At 37.9% G+C, this 23,611-nt stretch overlaps 2 protein-coding genes across 5 annotated transcripts in view; both read left to right on the top strand.

The window, feature by feature from the left end:
• Positions 1-7,090: 7,090 nt before the first annotated feature.
• Positions 7,091-14,521, top strand: LOC143271848 (uncharacterized). Of its 4 annotated transcripts, none has more exons than XR_013049112.1 (2): positions 7,091-9,665; positions 14,056-14,521. XR_013049112.1 is itself a non-coding variant. In XM_076564219.1 (1 exon), exon 1 carries the CDS (start codon positions 7,091-7,093, stop codon positions 8,732-8,734), a length of 1,644 nt encoding a protein of 547 aa, XP_076420334.1. In that variant the 3' UTR covers positions 8,735-9,669. The 4 variants fall into 4 exon arrangements, 1 of the variants encoding a protein (XP_076420334.1); XR_013049110.1 differs by having other exon boundaries at positions 14,076-14,521; XR_013049111.1 differs by lacking the exon at positions 14,056-14,521 and adding an exon at positions 10,486-10,533.
• LOC102905552 (ribitol-5-phosphate transferase FKTN-like) overlaps positions 14,161-23,611 on the top strand; it is a 108,484-nt gene continuing 99,033 nt past the window's right edge. The window contains exons 1-2 of the mRNA XM_076563600.1: positions 14,161-14,313; positions 22,435-22,712. Coding sequence (XP_076419715.1) covers positions 14,161-14,313; positions 22,435-22,712 — 431 coding nt within the window. The remainder of the gene's footprint in view (positions 14,314-22,434; positions 22,713-23,611) is intronic.

The raw sequence follows: 23,611 nt of genomic DNA on the forward strand, positions 1-23,611 counted from the left end.
CACCATTTGTTGAAGATGCTTTCTTTTGTCTAGTGTACAGTTTTGGCTTCTTTGTCAAATATCAGGTGTTCATAGGTGTGTGAATTAATGTTAGGGTCTTCAATTTAATTCCATTGCTCCACATGTCATTTTTTTGTGCCATTACCAAACTTTTATTTTTATTACTACAGCTCTATCATAGAGCTGAAGGTCAGACATGGTGATGCCTTCAGAAGTTGCTTCATTGTACAGGATTGTTTTAGCTATCCTGTGTTTTTTGTTTTTCCATATGAAGTTGAGTATTGTTCTTTCAAGGTCTGTGAAGAATTGTGTTGGGATTTTGATGGAGATTGCATTGAATCTGTAGATTGTTTTTGGTAAGATTGCCATTTTTACTGTGTTAATCCTACATATCCCTAAGCATTGTAGATCTTTCTGTTTTCTGATATCTTCTTCAATTTCTTTCTTCAGAGACTTTAAGTTCTTGTCATATAGGTCTTTCAATCACTTAGTTAGAGTTATCCCAAGGTATTTTATATTATTTGTGGCTACTGTAAAGGGTGATGTTTCCCTGATTTCTTTCTTGGCCCATTTATCATTTGTATATAGGAGAACTATTGATGTTTTTGAATGAATCTTGTATCTCTCAACATTACTGAAGGTATTTATCAGCTGTATGAGTTTCCTGGTAGAATTTTTGGGGTCACTTATGTAAACTATCATATCATCTGCGAATAGTGAAAATTTGACTTTTCCTTTCCATTTTGTATCTCCTTGATCTCCTTTTGTTGCCTTATTGCCCTAGCTAGAACTTCAAGTACGATATTGAATAGATATTGGGAGAATGGACAGCATTGCCTTGTTCCTTATTTTAGTGGAATCTCTTTGAGTTTCTCTCCATTTACTTTGATGTTGGCTGTCGGGTGGCTGTAAATTGCCTTTATTATGTTTAGGTATGTTCCCTGTATTCCTGATCTCTCCAAAACCTTTATCATGAAGGGGCGTTGTATTTTGTCAAAGGCCTTTTCAGCATGTAATAAGATGATCATGTGTTTTTTTTTTTCTTTGACTTTCTTTTATATGGTGTATTACATTAACAGATTTTCATATACTGAACCATCCTTGCATCCCTGGGATGAAGCCTAGTTGATCATGATGGATAATTTTTTTTGATGTGTTCCTGGAGTCGGTTTGCCAATATTTTATTGAGTATTTTTGCATCAATGTTCAAGAGGGATATTGGTCTGTAATCTCTTTCTTTGTTGCTTCTTTGTGTGGTTTGAGAATCAGAGTAACTGTTGCCTCATAAAAGGAGTTTGGTAACATTTCTTCTGTTTCTGTTGTGTGGAACAATTTGAAGAGTATTGGTATTAGCTCTTCTTTGAAAATCTGGTAGAATTCTGTGTTGAAACCATCTGGTCCTGGGCTTTTTTTTGGTTTTGTAGAAATTTAATGACTATTTCTATTTCTTTGGGGGTTATTGGTCTATTTAAATTGTTTACCTCATAGTAATTTTACTTTGGTATGTGGTGCCTATCTAGAATTTTGTCCATTTCTTTTAGATTTTCCAGTTTTGTAAGGTACAGATTTTTGAAGTATGACCTGATGATTCTCTGGATTTCCTCATTGTCTGTTATGTCTCCCTTTTCATTTCTGATTTTGTTAATTTGGATGTTCTCTCTCTGCCTTTTATTTTGTTTGGGTAGAGATTTGTCTATCTTGTTGATTTTTCTCAAAGAACTGACTCTGTGTCATTGATTCTTTGATTGTTCTTTTTGTTTCTGTTTTATTGATTTCAGCTCTCAATTTGATTTTTTCCTGCTGTCTATTCTTCCTGGGTGAGTTTGCTTCTTTTTGTTCTAGAGCTCTCAGGTGTGCTGTTAAGTCACTTCTGTGAGGTTTCTCCAACTTCCTTATGAGGAAATTTAGCAGTATGATCCTTCCTCTTAGTACTGCTTTTGTAGTGTCCCATGAGTTTTGGTATGATGTGCATTCACTTTCATTGAATTCTAGGAAGTGTTTCGTTTCTTTCCTTATTTCTTCCTTTACCCATTGGTGATTCAGTTGAGCATTATTCAGTTTCCATGAGATTGTAGGCTTTCTATGATTTTTGCTGTTGTTGAAATCTAACTTTAAGCCACAGTGGGCTGATGAAATACAGGAAGGTTTTTTTCAATTTTTTGTATCTGTTAAGATTTTTTTTGTGTGACCAAGTATGTTGACAATTTTAGAGAAGGTTCTTTGGTGTGCTGAGAAAAAGGTATATTCTTTTCTATCAGGGTGGAAGGTTCTATAGATATCTATTAAGTCCATTTGAGTCATAACATCAGTTAGATCCCGTATTTCTCTTTTAAGTTTCTGTCTAGCAGATCTGTCCATTGATCAGAGTGGGGTGTTGAAGTCTGCCACTAACAGCATGTGGGGTTTGATGTGCAATTTAAGCTTTAGTACTGTTTCTTTTACATATGTGGATGCCCTTGTGTTTGGGACATAATTTCTGAGAATTGAGACTTCCTCTTGGTGCATTTTTCCTGTGATGAATATGTGATGTCCTTCCTGATCTCTTTTGATTGATTTTAGCTTGAAGTCTGTTTTGTTAGATAATAGGATAGCTACACCATCTTGCTTCTTAAGTCTGTTTGATTGGAAAGTCTTTTTTCAGGCCTTTACTCTGAGGTAGTGTCTGTTTTTGAAGTTGAGGTGTGATTCTTGTATGCAGCAAAAGGATGTTTTTGTTTTTGTTTCCATTCTCTTAGCCTGTGTCTTTCTATAGGTGAATTGAGTCCATTGATATTAATGGATATTAATGACCGTGGTTGTTAATTCCTGTTATCTTTTGGTGGTAGATTGTGTGTATTTTCCTTCTTTGGGATTTACTACTATGGGGTTATATATTTCCTGTGTTTTCATAGGTACACCTAACTTCTTTATGTTGGAGTTTTCCTTCTAGTGCTTTTTGTAAGGCTGGATTTGTGGATAGGTATTATTTAAATCTGGTTTTGTCTTGGAATATCTTGTGTACTCTGTCTATGGTAATTGAAAGTTTTGCTGGATATAGTAGTCTGGGCTGGCATCTGAGGTCTCTTAGTGTCTGCATTACATCTGCCCAGGACCTTCTGGCTTTCAGAGTTGCCATTGAGAAATGAGGTGTTATTCTGATGGATCTGCCTTTATAAGTCACATGGCCTCTTTCCTTTGCTGCTCTTGATATTCTTTCTTTGTTCTTTATGTTTTGTGGATTCATTATTATGTGATGAGGGGACTTTTTTGGGGGGTCTAGTCTGTGTGGTGTTCTGTAAGCTTCTTGTATCTTCATAGGTATTTCCTTCTTTAATTTGGGAAAGGTTTCTTGTATGATTTTGTTGAATGTATTTTTTTGTGCCTTTAAGTTGGTATTCTTCTATTTCTCTTATTCTTAGATTTGGACTTTTTATGGTGTCAGAGATTTCCTAGATGTTTTGTGTTATGACTTTTTTGGTTTTAGTGTTTTCTTTGACTGATGAATCTATTTCTTCTATTGTGTCCACCATGTCCGAGATTCTCTCTTCCATCTCTTGTATTCTCTTGGTTATGGTTGCATCTGTAGTTCCTGTTCATTTACTCAGATTTTTTTATTTCCATCATTCCCTCCTTTTCTATCTTCTTCATTGCTTCTGTTGCAATTTTCATGTTTTGAACTGTTTCCTTCACCTCTTTACTTTTACTTTGTTTTCTTGGCTTTCTTTAAGGGATTTATTGATCTCTTCCAATTGTTTTGGTAGTCTTCTCATCAATTTTTTTAAGGGATTTTTTCATTTCCTCTTTAGAAGCCTCTATCATCTTCATAAAATGATTTGTAAGATTGCTTACTTCTGCTTCTTCTATTCTGTGATGCTCAGGTCTTGCTGTTGTAAAACCTCTAGGTTCTCTTGGTGCCATATTGCTCTTTATGTTGCTGTATGTATTTTTGCAGTGGTGTCTACCCATCTCTTCCTCCAATAGGTGTAAAGAGGTGTCTGTGTCTGAGGTAGCTGCTCTTGGTTCAGTCTGTGCTTACTGTGTCTGTGTCTCAAGGGACCGCTCTTGGTTCAATCAGATGTGGTAGATTCTGTTTCTCAGGGAGAAACTGAGGTTACAGGGGGATGGTTGGGTTAGGGTCAGGGAGTGGATCTTGTGGATTACAGTTTCCATTGTGGGGTGTAGTGGGGTGGCTTGCGTGGAGGAGTGTTGCCTGCTAGCCTGAAACTAGGGCAGCGATCGGTGGGGGTGGGGTGCACGGATTGTGCCTTCAGCCCTAGGTCCTAGAGGCAGGACTCTCTGGATAGGAGAAGATTCATTCACCTCTTTGTCCAATCAGAGCTGGCAGATTCTGTCCAACCTTACCTATCTTACTTTTTAATACAAACTATGTTTCCTGTGTTCTTTATTTCCATCACTCCCTCAGAAATTTCCTTATAGAATATTCAGAAACACGTCCCTGTGTGTTTATGATTTTTCTGGATAATGGCATGGAAAGACTGCTTTATTTTACCCTTCAACTTCTAAGTAGCAATGTGGCGAGGTATAGATTATTTTGCAAAGGATTACAAAGTGAATGAATAGTACATAGGTAAAGACCCATTCTGATCATTATTGTTATTATTTTCAGTCCTAGGATTGTGTATGCAAGCACTCTCTTGCCGAGCTATATTCCCAGCTCTTTTTTCAGTTTTTCTTTTGAGATAATCTCACTAAGTTTCCTAGGCTCACCAGGAAGTCTGTTGCACAGATAGCCCTTGAACTTAACCATCATCCTGGCTAGTCTCCAGAGTAGCTGGTATAATAGGCCTGTGCCATAAGGCTCTATTACACTTCCTTTTTTTATTTATTGTTGTTACTTGTTTTTATTTTTTTCGGGGCCCCTCCAACAAATCACATGCAGATGCTTCTTCTTAATTATGATTGCCCAGCCTTAGCTTGGCTTAGTTTGTAGCCAGCTTTCCTTAACTTAAATTAACACATCTAGCTTTTACCTCTGGATTTTTCCCATTCTCTTCTATAAATCTTAATTTTACTTTATGGCTTGCTGGTTATGTAGCTGGGTAGCTGACCCTTGATGGCCTCTTGCTCTCTGGCGCCTTCTCAATATGTTCTGTCTGCCTGAGATTTCCAACTATCCTTTCTGGTGCCTTGCTATTGGCAAGTTCTTTATTAGACCAGCAGGTATTTTACACAGGCACAGTAACAAAGCTTTACAGAATTAAAGAAATGCAACATAAACTAACACACCTCAAAGTAATATTCTATCAAAATTAAAAAAAAAAATTTCACACAATATATTTTAGTCATATTTTCATCTCCCCAAAGTACTCCCAGATACCCACTCAACTTCAGATACTTTCTGTTAAAAATCAAAACAAAACAAAAAATTACATGGGGTCCATTTTGTGTTGACCAGCTATTCATGAGCATGTGGCTTGTCCTGGAGTGTGTTTAACATATTTTGTCTCTCTATTGAAGGAAACTGGTTTTCTCCATCCCAGAAGTTAATGGTTGCACATAGCTTCTTGGTTAGATGAGGGACTTTGTGCCCACTTCCCATTCTCTGTGCTGGGATTTTTGTCTGGCTTGAAGTAGTATAGATCTTGTGCATGCTGTCAAAGTCTCTGTAATTTCAAATGTGCATTAGCCCTATTGTGTCTGAAAAATGCTGTTTCCTTGGAGTTGTTCATCACCTCTGCCTTTTATAGCTTTCTATTTTCATATATATGTGTGTGTGTGTGTGTGTGTGTGTGTGTGTGTGTATGTGTGTATGTGTATATATGTATATATATATATATATATATATATATATATATATATATATATATCCCTGAGACTTGAGGGGAGGGCTTTAATGGGCTTTCCATTTAGTACTGAGTGCTCCAAAGAACCTCACTCTCTGAATGTTGTCCAGTATTACTTATGTACTGCAAGATGTCTCCTTTATGATGAATGCTCAGTAATGTGATACTCCATGGATATAACAATATGTAGTTAGGAGTCATTTTATTTCTATGTTCATTTGGCAGAATAATTATAGTAGATTTTCCCTTGAGGCCTCTCACCTATCTAGTCTCAGGTTCTTGGCCTCATTAGTGTGTCAGGTATAAGTTCCATCTTGTAGAGCTGGCCTTAAATCCATTTAAAAGGTGATTGGTTATTCCTATAGTTTGTGCCACTATTGCACAGTCAGTGGGTATATCTTGCATACAGGTTGTTCTTATAGCTCACAGGGTCGACACCTGTGTGAGGGTGATGATTACTTTTCTTCTTCAGTAGTGTGTTTCATACCTTTCAACACTATGAACTCTAATTACCTGGAATGAAGCTTCTAATTGAGCATGAGCTTCTGAGTGCATCTTTGGTTTCATTTTCTTTTCATTCATCTCATTCTGCCACCTAGGCCCCTAACCACACACTCTATGAACTGAACTGTCCTCTTTCCTCTGTAGTTTGACTTCCTACTTGTTTTACAGTTCGAGGCATATTTGAATGTGAGCTGTGACACTGAAAGACTATGTATTGCTCTTGGCTACAGAATGTGACAACAATCTTGACCTTACTTTGCACATAGTTCTTATGATCATGTTTTTTCAACCTTGTTCAGGTAGTGATGTGTAGTAAAATTGATATAAAAAAATGAAATGAAAGTTAAAAGAATGTGCTTTCTGTTAACTATCATCACAGTCTAGGGCCAGAGACAAGAGGATTGATATCTCTGATGCCCCAAACTACTTACCATTTTCTTCTTCTCCATTGCTAGATCTCAGTTCGTGTACAAGTTTTATTCTTTTCCTATGGCATTTAAGAATAATTTTTTGGTTTCAGGCTTGACTTTGAAGAGGATTTGGCACTATTGAGTTTTGTGCTGTGCAAGTGCTGCTGCAGGGAACTGAGGGGAGAGCATGGTCCAGCTGGGAAGCCAGGACATGAGTTAGAGCTCCAAGAGGAGATCCTGAGAGGTCATGACATGAAGCTGTGAAGCTGTGAGGATGAAGCCTGGATCGCCTTTCAGACCATGAGTTGAGTCAGAGCTACAGTGAGGAGATCCTGAGAGTTGTTTGCATGAGGCTGTGACAGTGAAGTCGGGATTGCCTTTTGAGACCACAAGATGGGTGCAGTGACCTATGACGATGTGCATGTGGACTTCAGTGTGGAAGAGTGGGCTTTGCTGGATTATTCCCAGAAGAATCTATACCAAGATGTGATGCTGGAGACCTACAGGCACCTCATTGCTGTGGGCTATAATACTGAAAAACATTGTCAAAGTTATAGAAGACATGGCAGGAATGAAAGAAATCATACTGGAGAGAAACTCGCTGAAATTACTCAGTGTGTTAAAGCCTTTGCATATCACAATCATCTTCAAATACATAAAAGAAGGCATAATGGAGAGAAACCCTATGCATGTAATAAATGTGATAAAGCCTTTGAATGTCAGAGTCGTCTACAAAGACATGAAGTAACTCATACTGGAGAGAAACCTTATGAATATAAACAGTGTGATAAAGCCTTTGCACATCTCAGTAGTCTCCAAACACATAAAAAACCTCATAATGGAGAGAAACCTTATAAATGTAATCAATGTGGTAAAGCCTATGCACATCGTAGTCGTCTCCAAATACATAATAGAACACATACAGGAGAGAAACCATACAAATGTAATCAATGTGATAAAGCCTTTTCACAACACAGTAATCTCAAAGTACATAAAAGAAGACATACAGGAGAGAAACGCTATGGATGTAGTAAATGTGATAAAGCCTTTTTATATTACAGGGATCTCCATAGACATGAAAGAATACATACTGGAGAGAAACCTTTCAAATGTGATCAATGTGATAAAGCCTTTTCACATAAGTGTACACTTCAAAAGCATAAAAAAACTCATACTGGAGACAAACCTTATGAATGTAGTCAGTGTGGTAAAGCCTTTTTATGTCAAAAGAGTCTCAAAATACATAAAAGGACTCATTCTGGAGAGAAACCCTATGAATGTAATGAGTGTGGGAAAGCCTTTGTATGTCAAAGGAATCTCCAAAGACATAAAAGGACTCATACTGGAGAGAAACCTTATGAATGCAATGAATGTGGTAAAGGCTTTGCACATCACAATAGTCTTCAAGAACATAAAAGAACACATACTGGAGAGAAACCATACAAATGTATTCAATGTGATAAAGCCTTTTCACAATACAGTAATTTACAAAAGCATAAAAGAACACATACTGGAGTGAAACCCCACAAATGTAATCAATGTGATAAAGCCTTTTCTAGACATGCTCATCTTCAAGCTCATAAAAGAACACATACTGGAGAGAAACCTTATGAATGTAGTCAGTGTGGTAAGCTCTTCGCACATCAAGAGAGTCTCCAGTTACATAAAAGAACACATACTGGAGAGAAACCTTGTGAATGTAATGAGTGTGGTAAAACCTTTGTATGTCAAAAGAGTCTCCAAGTACATAAAAGAACTCATACTGGAGAGAAACCTTATGAATGTCATCAATGTGGTAAAGCTTTTGCCTATAACAATAGTCTCCAAATACATAAAAGAACACATACTGGAGAGAAACCACACACATGTAATCAATGTGATAAAGCCTTTACAAAATACAGTTATCTCCAAATACATAAAAGAAGACATACTGGAGAGAAACCTTATGAATGTAATCAGTGTGATAAAGCCTTCCCATGTCGAAGGAGTCTCCAAAGACATAAAAGAAAACATCTTGAGGAGATAGATGCCATATGAATGAAATTAGTGTGATAAAACTTTGCATATCAAAGTAGTCTCCAAATATATAAAAGAAGACATACTGGAGAGAAACCCTATGAATGTAATTAATATGGTAAAGCCTTTGCATATCAGTACTCTTAAAAATCATAAGAAAATAATCATACTGTCAAGAAATCCTATAAATGTAATCAGTGTGGCAAACTTTTGCAATTCATGGTAGTCTTCATACACGAGGAAAACTTTTAGTGTGTAATTGAGCTGTTAAATCCTGTGCATATAACATTAATCTGACGATCTGAAAATAAATGAATACTGAAGGAAATCTGACTATAAAGGATTTGGTAAGATCATTAGCCAACATATGTACATTTAGTTACACGAGATTATTCTGGAAGAAAAAATCTAGCAAGTGTCAACAATCTCTTCAGCCATTAAGATGTTTTTATTTTGTTTGTACCTGCAATCTCACATAGACAAAGGGCCTATGAATTTAAACTATAAAACAACTTTTAGATTTCTTCTCTTCAATCACAGAAAAAAAGAAATCTATGAGTAAAACTTTATGGATATGTATTAGTGCATTTTCTGTTGCTGTAATAAAACATAATGCCTAAGTCAACTTATGAAAGAATTTAATTGGCCCTTGGTTCCTGAGAGATACTGGATCACAATGAAAGTGGCATGGCAACAATTGTCAGAAAGGGCAGCTAAAGCAAGAAGCTAAGAACTTACATCCTCAACTTGCACCACAAAGTAGAGAGTGGGAACTGGAAATGGTGTATGGATGAAAACTCTCTGGCCCACCCCTACTGACATACTTTATAGGCATGGCAGCATTTCCTAAATCTTCTGAAATACCACCAACTGAGAAGGATTGATTTCTCTGACTTCGGCCTACATGCTAGTTTTCTGTTACATGAACCTCTTCACAATGAAGAAAATCTCTGTAAGCCTTTTAAATGTTTCAAAATTTGTGTTACTAGAATGAATTCTTACAAGAGAAAAGCATTCATGAGGAAAATTTGTTTACAGATTGTAACTATGTGATGTCAGTGTGTCTTTGTATGATGATTATGTGCATGTGCATTCTGGTTTTCAAGAAGGTTAGACCCTTGGAGCTTTTTGTAGCATGATTTACAGAAAGTTGTCAAAAACCTAACTTTGGTCCTAGGAATGAACTTGTCTTAATTGTTTAGCCATGTCTCCAGGCCTTTAAATATTTTAAAACCTTTTACTATCATCTTGATATCAAGAAATAGGGAAGAACTGATACAAGAGGAAACCCTATTCATGTATATGATTTTGTAAGAACTTACACACCACAGTTGTCTTCAGTTTTTTTAAAAAAGGACTTCCTTCATCTCTTTAACCTCATAGCCTTGAAGGAATCAAATTACCATGTTCACACAAGACTGATGTTGGAGATCAGTGCATTGTGGTTCTATTTTGCAACATATGAGGTAGTTATTAAAGTGTGCTATACGTGTTGCAAATGTATTTAGTCAAATTCACTTTGTGGTCCTTATATTCCTTTGTGGCCCTTGTTCATCCTTGGTTGTGCTTTCACTTCTAGATAGATATTTTTCTATTGCAATGTATAGAAGAGGATGGCCATCATCTAAGTAGTCCATTGTTTATTTAAACATCAGGGAATGCTGATCATACTTTTCAAATAAGGGTGTCTGTGAAAAAGTGGTGGGTTTTATTCTTGGTTTTCTTTTTAATATTTTCACAAATTCCCTTAAGATTTTTTTTTTTTTATTCAGCCTGGGTTGGATGTCAGTTATTTGTCTGGAATACATTTGAACTCATGATTTCATGTGTCAGTCTCCAGTGTAAAAATCCAAGGGTAGGTGATAGACCCCTAACGTTTGCTATTTTTTTCAACATGTTTTAAAATGTTAATTTTAAATTGCTTAATAGAGGAGAATATAAGAAACATTAAATACCTCATGTGTACATCCAAAGCTGCACTTTCATCTCTGAAAGAGATGTAATGAGGTAAAATGATCAGCAATCAGCTGTACATATGCCACCAGTTTTCCCCTTTTCTCTGCTTATTTTATTAGCTTTGTGCAATTTTCCATTACACATGATTCATTATCTTCTTTACAAATGTGTAAAGTAAGAAATACATTATCCTTTTTACTCTTTTAAAAATGATGGCTAAAATGTCACAAATAAGAACTCTGTATGCTAATATTATCTTGATTTAGGACCTTTGCCACTGAAGAATCTAGGGCTTATGATGTTGCTTTGAGATACCTCTTTTTAAAACTGTCTCATTGAGTTGTTTAAGTGGTTTCTGTATTATTAATGAATTAATGTTGTATTCGTTGTAAAGTAGTGATAGATCCCAAAAAACTATAGTGTATTAGTTTGGACTTTAAAATAGTTCAACTTAGAGAAGCTTAACAATGGTGGTCTGAATGTCAGCTTAAATTTCACCAAGAAGCAGCGTGCATTACACTGGTGTGCTATTTAATACTTGTATGAGGAATAGCTAAATCTGGAGGGTGACAAATAATTGTTATCCATGACCTCCTCTGAGAAACCATTGTAACAAGTTTAATCTGACAGCAGACCCTAGGACCACCATCAGTGTTAATGGATGCTGCTAATTTTGACAGTTTAATAGAGAAAATCATGGTTTATTCCATCACCTTGATACATTATCTGCAGATAGGATAGGTAATTCTCATCTCTGTTGTACTTTTCTTGAGTATTGATCTTATTTTATTTTTTACAGTGCTTATTTTATGTGGCTTCAGCTCTGTCAGTTCATTTAGATTGTTTCAAAGCTCCACACCAGAACTTAAGGATTTAAAATGGCAGAGTAAAAATATTTGTACTCTATTCTGTCTGAAGTTACCCTCATACAACACAATACAGATTCCCATAGACAAATATTGCTGTAACTCCAAACTGAAATATTTGAAAAATGGTTACCACATGTAAAAAGAAGATCCTTGTAGAAAGAGATCTCTGAACTGACAGAACAAAGACATGGCTCTTCTGTTTACAATAGGTCAGGACATATAGGGAGGCATGGAAGCATCCATAGATGTTTGGCAGCATGAACTAGCAAGAAGAAAAGCAAATAAGGTATACACAAGTGCACTATCCTTACAGCAAAGCAGAGGGAGAGATTGCCACAGACTCTTTGGTACCTGTTTTTCATGAAGGACTAATGTTTTAACTTTTTCCAAGATCTAATATGAATTCTCAATTTTTCTCACAAACACACGTGTATAAACTGTTCTGTCAGAACGAACTTCCATCTAGTCTAGAATGCAATACTCTTCACTCCTACCCCAGTATTCCTAAGAATATCTGGTCTTGGGGTGCTCAGTCCATTCAAAGGTAAGTAATTAAAAGGAAATGAGCATGGCCCATGAAAAATGCTACAACAAGAAGAAAATAAACCAGAAAACAAGTGACAACCCATGATGAAATTGTACAGGCCTAAGTGGTGGGTTAGTTTATGAAACAGTTAAACTTTTGAAATGAAAGACAGAGGACTCAGTAGTTAAGACATATACTGCTCCTTGAGTGACTTGAGTTTTTTTCCTAGTACCTATATCAGGTGACTCACAATAAGTCCCTGTAACTCCAGGGGCATTGACCACCTCTGTCCTTTATGTGCACCTGCACACATGTGAACATACCCATGAATGTACTTATAATCAACAGTCATTTAAAAAACCTCTAAAATGACAGTGTTGACTGTACCTCGGTGGTAATATGCCAGTCCTGGATAGAAGCCTTGGGTTCAGGTAGTAGCCCTGCAAAAAATAAAGTGTTCATTATCTCAAGAGCTAGGAGTTAATTATAAGAGAGCAGTCTGGCAGAGCTCAGGAGGAACAGACACACAAGGAGAAATAACACACATTAGAATTGGAAGTCAGTGTTGAAGCCACAGTGAGGTGGCTTGATGACAGGCTTTGGAAGTTGAACAAACTGAAATAGGTAAGAAAGGAGATGTACTTAGTGTAATTCTGGAAATAGAGATCCAGTGTTTCAACAAAAGTATTTAAATGACTCCAGAAGTGTTCTACAGAGAAATCTTTATAAGTTGAAAGAATACACAAAGACCAAGGAAAAATGAATATATACTCATCACTATCATTATATAGTCTAGGTCAACAACGTAGGGAATATGTGAGCTTCCACTGTGCCTTCCATGAAAACAGATCAGATTCCCTGTACGTGATGCTGTGTCATTGAATGATAATCGAGAATATTTAGCATTACAGGGCAGTGATAAATTCTGTAACTTATCAGGGGAAATAAATTGTGACCTCACAGGCAAACTCTACTGACATCTGTTTAAACTATGCAAACTGAAAATAAGTAGTAAGTATCTGTTCTTTTTTATGAGCTGCAGAGAGACTGAGTGTGCCCAAGGTCTATAGGGTCATTGTGGAACACTGTACCAATAAGAGTAAAATAACATAGTTATGGTACAGAATACAATAACCAAGTAGAAATAAATAGGAAAAGGAAAGAAGACAGAGATCACATAGTTTGCCAGTTTCTCGTTATAACCAGAAAACATAACAGAGAAATCTTAGATTATTAAGTGAAAGAGGTTTTAGTATTCTTGAAGAAATAAAGCTAAACACAATAGGACATTTTAAAAATATTTAAGCAAGATGATGTATTGGAGAGGAGGTAGGAAGTATATACATACTAAATTTCTAACTAAAGAAATAATTGGATTTGCGACCAAGGATGAAAGACCAAAATGAGTTCCAAAGTGTTCTTTACCCTTGCAAATACCAGGGTCCTACATGAGCATTCTAACACACACAGAAACACACACACACTATTCACAAAGAAACAGATACTGTCCTCCTTGACTAAACACTTTCTCACTTCTTTCCCATGGAAGTAGTTCTCAGTATGGTCAGAAGTGATATCACCTTTGGACTTGTCAGACATACATTCTGAGATGCAGAGGTCCCAGGTCACATCTGTTGTGTCACAGACATTGGAGAAGCCCCTCCCTGCATTCCTCTTGGATAAAGTGTTCTGTAGTACTGCAGATGGTTTTTTTCTTTTCTTTCTTTCTTTTCCAGTTTTTCTTTTTATGGTTTTTTTGTTTTTGGTTCGAGAAAGGGTCTTTCTATGTATCTCAAGCTGGTCTAGATCACTCTGTAGCCCAGGCTGGCCTTGTACTTTCTACCCCCTGCCTCAGCATACCAAATGCTAGCCTTATAGCCATGTACTGCTATGTTTCACTAAATAACTTTGTGTGCGTGCTATCAATCTTTGTTGAAATTAATTTAATTTCCTTTTTTATTTTTGCCACATTGGCCTTTGTATCTTTTCAGAAGTATCTCTTTGTTCACAGAAAACAAGATTACCTTCCTGTTTCATGAAGAAGATGAAAACAGCTGGGTTACTGTTGAGAACACCCGAGAGAACACCACACACCAATGTGTAGAATCAATAAGAACGTAATCTTGGCCCTGTTAACACTGACTAGTTCTGCATTTCTGCTGTTTCAACTGTACTACTACAAGCACTGTTTGTCACCAAAGCTAATTCTGTTTTTTCTTATTAGACATCATTGTCGCTTTGTGTTTTCTTAACATTTACATTGCAGTGTATTCAATTAATAGTGTTGAACCTTTACAGAAACATTTCTCACAGGGGTTCTCACCTTTGTAGGATGTAGTAGTCTCTTCAAAATTACAATGAAATATTTTTGTAATATACAATTAAATCAAAAGTAGTGTTTCAATTATATTTAATCTGGTCACATTTTCTGATAAATAAAACTTATTTTTCCACAAATTAGTATCAGTTAAATGAAATCACTGATAATTTTGATATGTTATCAAACTTACTTTATCTTATAGTGTGTGTTTTGATTTAGAATCTACCAGAGGAATTGCTGAAGAACTTTTCTTCATTGCTGTTTGTAGGACTGAAGATGTGGAGATACTGGTTTGCATCCAGTAACTTCTCATAGTAGTAAATGCCTGTAGCACCATGTTAGCATGACTACATAGCTTTCCAGGATCTTAGGAGAGATTACCCTAAGTCTGTCACAGTCTAGGGAAGGGGACTATTTGCTATTTTAGAGTAAAGAAGACCTACTTCTTCTTATGTTTGGAATTTCCTGTAGATGATCTCTAGGCCCTATCCACTTAACTAGATGAGTTTGTATTTTCTGTGGTCAACAAAGGAAACCAATCCATTATCTAATAACTAAAGGTAAGGAACAATTACACTGTATTTCATAGAGGGTTAAGCTTGACTTTTCAGATTCAGGACAGTCATTCAGGCTTTTGAAATGCAGACTAGTTTGTTTGGATGTTCTGTCAGGGAGCACAGCTCCTCATATACCCTTGGCCCAAGAACAGTCCTCTTTGACTGACTGAGTGCTCAATTTTAAGAGAGAAAAACATGGAGCAGTGAGGGAAGACGGGGACACCTGCCTGGCCAGCCAAATTAACCTGACAGTCAGTGGGGTAACAGATACCACAGTGCCATTCCCCTCATATCCTGAAATACAAACTCTAGTAGAATGGTAGTTTTGTGAGCATTCTATGGACTCTAATTTTCAAGTACTCTAGATATTCTTCAACTTACAGTAAGATTGCACCCTGATAAACTCATTATAGGATAAAAATATTGTAAGTAAAAAATAACAAGCCTCGGTACTTCCTAGACATCAAAACTTGAGAAATCAGGATGTAGCTCTTAGCTACTGTTCCAGCACCATGCATGCTGCCACAGTCTTCTCCATGATGATAATGGACTGACCTCTGAAACTCAGGTATCCCTGAATGGATACCTAGAGAGGCCATTGTATGAAGCTGTGAAGGAGAAGCCTAGATTGCCTGGGAGACCCCAAGATGTTGGAGATGCCAGAGTGGGATACCTGCTAAGGAGAGCTGCTAACAGGCAGTGGAACCAGCCTGAGAGAGAGAAGTGTGTTGCAGTCAACAAAGCTGAATGGAGTTGGAGATCTGAAGAGCACTTTGACATCAGACATGGAGATGCAGAGTTTGGAGTTTGCCCAGTTGATTTTTGGTCTTGCTTTGGCCCACTATTTCCTCACTGTGCTCCCTTTCCTCCCCTTTGGAACAGTAATGTATATCTTGTACCATTGTATGTAGGAAATATGTGAACTGCTTTTTGATTTTACAGAGGTTACAGTTAAGCCATGAGTCTCAGAGACTTTGGACTTTGGACTTTTGACTGTGGTAGACTAAAGGGACTTTTGCCATTGGACTAAGTGAATTTTTGCACCATGATATGGCTACAAGCCTATGGAGCCAGGGAGTGGAATGTGGTGTTTTGAATGAGAATGGCCTCCATAGGTTCATAGATTTGAATGCTTAGTCACCAGGGAGTGGAACTCTCTGATAGCGTGTGACGACTGTTCTTGGTTGTCAACTTGGCTACGTCTGGAATAAACTACAATCCAGAAATGGAAAAAAAAAAAAAATAACAAGCCTCACCTACTAAACACCATAGTTTGGAATATAGTATGCTATGAAATTGAGTACCTTCATCATCATATGGCTGGTAATTCCACAGCACTGTTAGTATTGAATAGCCTGTCACTTGGCCAGGAAAAGACAAGAGTTCAAAATTTAATGTATTATTTCTATGCAGTGTATAATACTTCCACACCTATTGTAAGCTAAAACATTGTGAGTCTCCCTATCTGAAGTTGGGATCCATTCATAATTGGCTTACAGTTCATACCAAAAAGGAGAAGACGTGTTTCTAGGGATTATTTTCTTCTTGTTACACCTAACAGCTTAATGTGGTTTGAATTCAGGGCACTTGTCTAACTTGTATTTACTGATGACTTGTTAAGACCTAGGATATATAGCAGGAAAAGTGAGCTTAGCAGGGCAAAGGTCTTACTCTATTTGATAGTCATAGCAGTAGTAGTGATTCTCGTTTGTCGTGGGGTTCTCTGTGTAGCCCTGGTTGTCTTGGAACTAGCCGTGTAGCCCAGGCTGTCCTCAAATGCTCAGAGATCCACCTGCCTCTGCCTCCTGAGTGCTGGGATTAAAGGGGTGCACCACCACTGCCTGGCAGTAGTAATTCTTGAGTCTGGGCTCAGAGTTCAAGTCTTTGTTCAGTCATCTGGCTTTCAGCTGGTCACTTCTCTGACCTTTGATTCCTTTGGTTGGGATTCTTAGCAACATTACCAACTGAGCTAAGCTAGTCTACTTGATGTGATGCATCTCACTTAGTGTTTTCTACAAGATAATAGCTTCTAGCAGCTTATTTTTCCTACTGAAGGTTTACATTACCATTTTGAAAATAAAGTTGAGAGGCTAGTGAGATTGCTCAGTGGTAAGGTCACTTGCCTCACTTCTGGTCAATCTGAGTTCAATGCCTGGAACCCACATCGTAGAAGAAGAGAACCGATTCCTGAAAGTTGTCCTCTGACCTCCGCACATGTGCTCTGACACACCTTCTCCCACCCCTTAATAAACTAACAAACAAACAAATAAATAAAAATAAGTTTCCGAGAGGCAGAGGCAGGCGGATCTCTGGGTTTGAGGCCGGCCTGGTCTACAAAGCGAGTTCCAGGAAAGGTACAAAGGTGCAATGGTACAAAAAGAAACCCTGTCTCGAAAAAAAATAAAATAAAATAAAAAATAAAAAAATAAAGTTGAAGTAAGTGATTATAGAGTCCTTGTGAGCCTTTTTCTCACTGTTTTATGCATGAGTTAACTCAGATCTAGATTGAGTGTTTCTTGCTCATGATTAAAGTGTTCAGGACGTAAAGCTTGTGTCTTTACTGAAGTATAAGTAAAAGTCTGTCTAAACAGAGTATGTTCAGATTGGCAGATATGAGATGAAATGGCTTTCAGAATGCTGTACGACAGTTGAAAATATTGGGGTTGATGGCTAAGTAAAAGACAAAGCAGTAACTGGAGCAAGCCTTATAGTGTTCTTCCTAATCAGACAAGCCACCCCAGTGCCTTCAGCATTTGGCTCTTTTTATTACCTAGAAGGCCACTCACAGGCTATTATGCTGGGCTAGCTTCCCATTTGTTCAGTAATTCATTTTCCGTTAGAGGGAGAGATTTGAAAGAAGAATGGCAGCAGTTGTTCACAGTAAACAACTTCCTATGCTATTATTAGGAATGGAAACTAACCTTTTAACCATGTAGAACATATGCAGCAAAGACTTTTAGAATAGTTTTAAGTGGGTTGCTTGTTAAAATTGTGCAAAGATTTTTCCCTTGATCTTTGACTTTTGTGGTAGCTGACAATTTCTTGTAACTCCAGTTCCAGGAAAATTGATGCTCTCTCTGGCCTCTGCAGACACTTCACACATATGGTATATGTGTATAGGCAAAATACTCATAAACATAAAATAAATACACTTTAAGTAAAAGCTATTAGACTTGGTGGCAGTAGTGGCACATTCAGTACTCAGGAGGTGGATCTCATGAGTTCTAATACAACCATGACTACACAGAGAAACCTTGAAAACATTAAAAAAAAAAAAAAAAAAAGGCGAGACAGTGCAGGAGATGTCTGTACTATGGATTCAGGAGAGTCCAGTAAATGAACCGTTTTAGTGAGGCAGATGCTACCAAGTTTTGGTAGATGAAATGAAATAAGAGCTACCAACCAATGGAATTAGCATTGTGGAGGTCAGTGGTAGTTGTGAGTGTCTGGCAGAGCGGATTTGAGCTCAAGTGAATTGATAGGAAAGAATTAAAGGCAATGAGAGCGACATTGGGAGTTTTGCACCATGGAGAAAAAGAAATTGTTGGAGGAAAGATCTGTCATTAGGTTTTGTTTTGTTTTGTTTCTTGTTTTAATTAATTTTAATGGGAAAAATAATTTCGGGTTTGTATATCCATAGGAATGGTCCAGCAGAGCAATGTCTTTGGCCAAGCAAGAGGGCCTGAGATGTAGTCAGGAGAGAAGTGGCTGTAAAGAGGAATGTAGGCAGTTCTTCTCTTAGGAGAAGAGGGCAGTCAGACTGTTTGAATGTAATCTCAGTAGGTGGTAAAGTATTGGGAGGTTTTGAAAGGTCTCTACTTCCTTTTCTTTTCTTAGGAAATAGAAAGGAATGCAATATGGTGGCAGAGGGGATGTGGAAAATGTTTTAAACAGAGAAAAGAGCAGAAAAAGTCACCTAAGAGAAGGAGAGGATTAATGCCAAGGAAATGAAATGTAGCACTGCTCAGCAGAATGAAGGCCTCCCCAACATTCCTGGAGATCCGGCAGTGACACCAGTTTACAGCTGTTGTTAGCTGTGTGCTTGCTTGTGCAGACAAGTGAGGAGTTGGATTCCCTTGCTTGTTTTGCTTTGTTTTGTGATGAAGGGTCTCACTATGTAGTCCAGGTTGGCCTAGAACCCACTAATGATCTTCTGGCCTCAGCCTCCGAAATACTGGGATTATAAGTTTGTTCCACAGTGCCCAGCTGTGAATATGAACTGTTTTCTGGGATTTTTTTTTTGTTTGTTTGTTTTGGTTTTGGAGTTTGGGGGGATTTTTTTTGTGTTTTTTTTTTTTTTTCTTTTTTACTAAGCAAGTAAAATAGTGGCAAATTGTGAGTTTGTAGGAGGGCTTGCCTTACAAAACATGGTTTTTGTGACAGCATTGTTCATAATGGTGTCACAGAGGAAGTAGACTGGGGAGTGACTGCTAATAAGAATGTAGTTTTGATATGGTCTAAAGTTCTAGGTAGAGGTGATAGTAACACTACTGTAACTATATGTTACTGCTGTCCTTGGAGTCATGAACCTGAGAGAGTAGGGCTTAAGAATGAGGTGGGCTAAAGTCTCCTTTGATAGCCAACTTTATTCAGAGCATCGGACTATTATACTCTGAGGGTTAAGTGCTGCAAGCCACAGGAAAATGTAATGGAATTCAGCTATCACAAAAACTACTACTTGGAAAGGTCAAGGAATTTTCCTAAGGTCAAGCCATGCCTTAAGAAGTCTTGGTGATATTTTAGCTGATATATATATATATATATATATATATATATATATATATATATATATATATATATCTTAGCTGATTCCTGCAATGATTTCCTTGTATGCTATGTATGCTTCCAAGAACTCATCATGGTGTATTTTATTGGAAATACCTACCAAGCAGCCAAGGCCAAATGATCTTCTGAATTAAGGTAAATTAAACTCAGACCCTCCTTTCTTATAAAGCCTTAATGGTATTTATACTAACATTATAGACTCCTAAAATTTACGTAACCACCCCTAGGAATGTAGTTTGAACACATAAATTCCCTTTTTCTGTTATATTAACCATTTTTAGCTCTTAGTGGTCCTCCTGCTTTACCTCTCCTCCTTTGGGTTATAAAAGAAAGCCTGACAGTCACTGCCTGAAGAAAACTCTTGTCTGCCTTTATGACCCTGTAAGAAATCAAGCCTGGTGACCTTGCTTTAGCTAGAGCACTGCTATTGCCTAGGTATATAACAGTAAACTTCAGAGACTTGAGGAGGATTTTGAGGATTTTTACTAGAGAGGATTTTGATTTCTTGTTTTTTGGAGTTGTCTCACAAGCACTCATAATTCCTCTTGCATGACTCCATTTTAGACTGTGTTCCAACATCCATACATTTAACTATACAGTTAACTATACATTTTAAAATGGTAGGATTTATGATATATGATCTTATTCCAGTAAATTTTGTATAAAATAATCTACTAGCTTAGAAATGTACTTACTCCAAACTCAACCAATTCAACTGCTTAAAATTTCAGGCTCCTCTCCTAATGTAGGGCTGTAGTGAAAATCAAATGACTGTCTACAGTTTCCATCACTTGTGAGGATTGAAGATTACAAAGTTCCCTGTGTTTCTATTTTTCTGTTGTTTGTTTCTCTCAGATGTCCATTTGTATTAAATTGTACAGTCTACAGTGCAGATCTTGTGAGAGACTGAGTCAGGCTCTGCCTTAATGACTCTTCCCTCTTCCTTTCTCCTCCAACTAACAATTTCTTACTAACATTTATTTAACCGAGCAGTAGGCCAGACATGGTAATACAAAGACAGCTTGGCCTTGGCACCTGGCGTTGAGTGTGCAGGTTAACAAGAAGACGAACCTTGTTTTTAGAAATCTTGTTTCACATTGTGTTTGTAGGATGAGGCGATTCTAATTGTCCGTCAGCTTCCTCTCGGTTATTTATACTTCACAGGTAGAAAATCAATGAAAGCGTAAGGAGCTGTCAAACTTCTCTGAGCTTGAAACACTCTTCTTATCTCTAGACCATCCAACATTCTTTCTCTTATTTATTTTTAAACTATTTGGAGGCATAGGCTATTACTACTGATAATATTGTTTTCTTCCTTCTGACTCTCTGAACCTGGACATTTAAAAAGTACTATTAACTTATAAGGACCCCAGAACATTTGAATAATAGTGTACATTATGAAAAGTGTGGGTATTGGGACCATCTCTCTACTAGAAATAATGACTTTGCTTTGCAGTGGGAGAGGGACCTTTTATTTTCATTTGGAAGTATCAAACAGAACCTGATACTTGAGATTTGCTCATTATACTTTTTAAACCTCATTTTCCATCTCATCACTAATTCAGTATATGGAGATGCAGTTAGGAATATGGAACTACATAGACAAACCCTAATTTCATAGAGATAGCAGAAAACCAGCTGGTTCATGCTGTAGTCTCAGGACTTGGGAGACTGAGGCAGGACAGAGAGAAGGATTAAGGTGGATGAGGAAAGAGGGGGACACAGACCAACATAGGAATGTGGATCCAGATGCTATTGCTTGATGGGCATTCACTGGCCATACCATTGAATAATTTCAGAGTGTGGGAGCCTGTTCTCGGGTTCCTCATGGCTTTACCCAGCGGGTCCGCATAGAGGATGATTAGGACCACGGGCCTGAGTGCAGGTGTCTGAGATGGTCTGCACTTGGTTGTGCTGGGGGGGAGGTCTTTTGCTCCACCCCTTGGGGTCTCTATAAAAACCCTGGGCCAGAGACAGTCGGGGGCCATTGGAAAAGGTTCTAGTCCGTCTCTAGGCTATCCTTTATTTCCTATCTGTTTATCTCCGCAAGATTCTCCAGTATAAATCCTTCTATCTAATATTTCCTGCTGTTCACACTCAAGAAAACTCTGGGGAACTGTGAGGTTGGTGGGTGAAGGCCCCACATCAGAGCAGCTCATGCAGCACCCGCCATACCAGCTCATAGAGCCGTCATACTCTTATGGCACTCAGGCACTATCTCCTCCCTCCAGCCCACACCTGCAGTGCCGAAGGGGTCTTATCTGCCCCAGCAGCCTGCGCGGGTCATTGATCCGTAGCTCCCCACCCCGACACAACACCTCACCTAGACCCCACTACCATCTTCCTTCCCTGTTATACCATTTTTCAGGTGTTAGGAGAGAAGAATTGTAAGTTTGCTTTCTGCTCTTCCTACTAACATCTACTTCATAGAAACTAATGGGAGGACACTAAATGAGCATTCTTCTCCATCGGGAGAAATTTGTGTTAATTTTCAGAGTCCTTAGACCTATTCTCCATTCCCCATACCTTTGTTTTGCTACTTCCTTCTTTTCCCACTACCTTCTGTTTACTACTGTCCTTTTTACAATGTTCTGGCAAAAAGCAAATCAAGACAAAAATATGGCTTCCTTAATGGTGTAACGATTGCTTTAGTTTTGTTACTAGTATTTGGTTTTAAATATTCAGTCTTGATCTTTTCCTTATTCTAGGATGGCTGGTTTCAGATAGCTGAGAATGTGGGATTTCAGTGCTTAAAGACTGAAAGCAAAGATCCTCAGCTAGATGGAATCGACTCACTTTCTGGAACTGAAATCCCTCTGCACTATGTCTGTAAGCTGGCCACTCACGCCATCCACTTGGTGTTCTTTCATGAGAGGAGCGGCAACTACCTCTGGCATGGTCATCTGCGGCTCCAAGGACACATGGACAGAAAGTTTGTTCCTTTTCGAAAGTTGCAGTTTGGTTGTTATCCTGGAGCTTTTGATAGGTATGTCAGTCTATGAGAATAAACAATAATAAATCAGTGATATTGTGTGTTTATAGTTATATGTAATCTGCATACTCCTACATTGAGGTATTATATGTCAGCGAAATCTGCAATTCTGCAACAGCATGGTTGGGTCCTACAATGCTGAGTGTCCCAAGGCAGAAAAGAATAATAGCATATGCTATACTGTGTTCATGCATATATTTAAAATAGAAAAAAGATACTAAGAATAGTAAGGAAAGGTTACCCCCAAAGAAGATAGAATGTATCCCTAGAAGGGGAAGGATAGACAGGGAGTTACTGAGTGGGGTACAGAGACATCCAGGGGAGCTGACAAGACTCTTTGTCTATGATGAAGATGAAGACACAAATGATTGTAACAATGATGTAATTGTCTTTGTTTACATGCACTTGACTGAGCGTGTGTGTGTGTGTGTGTGTGTGTGTGTGTGTGTGTGTGTGTGTGTGATTTTAATTTCCCTGTGTCCTGAGGTGGTGACTCACACCTGTAAACCTAGCACTCGGGAAGCTGAAGCAGGAGAGTTGCAAGCCGCAGGTGAGGCTGGGCCAAGGAACAAGTTGCAGGCCAGCCTGGCTGTAATCATGAGACCCGGCCTCAGAAAACTAAGACAGATCATGGGAATAAAAATAATACTCTGTGTAGAAGTCTGTCCTTAACTACCTCACTAATAAACACTGCTGACATGAAACAGGTACTTGAGGAGACTCAGGAAACTGGACTGTGAATGTTAGCTTTCTGACCCAGAGTCAGACTTCTCTTTCTCCTCAGAAGTCCTTAATAATGATGTTATAATCTGTTTGAAAGTCTGGAACTTGATATGAATATAGCAGTGAATGTTTGTCCTTTGCTTTAAAGTCTATCATTCTTATAAGAATTT

Source organism: Peromyscus maniculatus, chromosome 2 (genome assembly GCF_049852395.1).
Source record: "Peromyscus maniculatus bairdii isolate BWxNUB_F1_BW_parent chromosome 2, HU_Pman_BW_mat_3.1, whole genome shotgun sequence".
Lineage (NCBI taxonomy): Eukaryota > Metazoa > Chordata > Mammalia > Rodentia > Cricetidae > Peromyscus > Peromyscus maniculatus.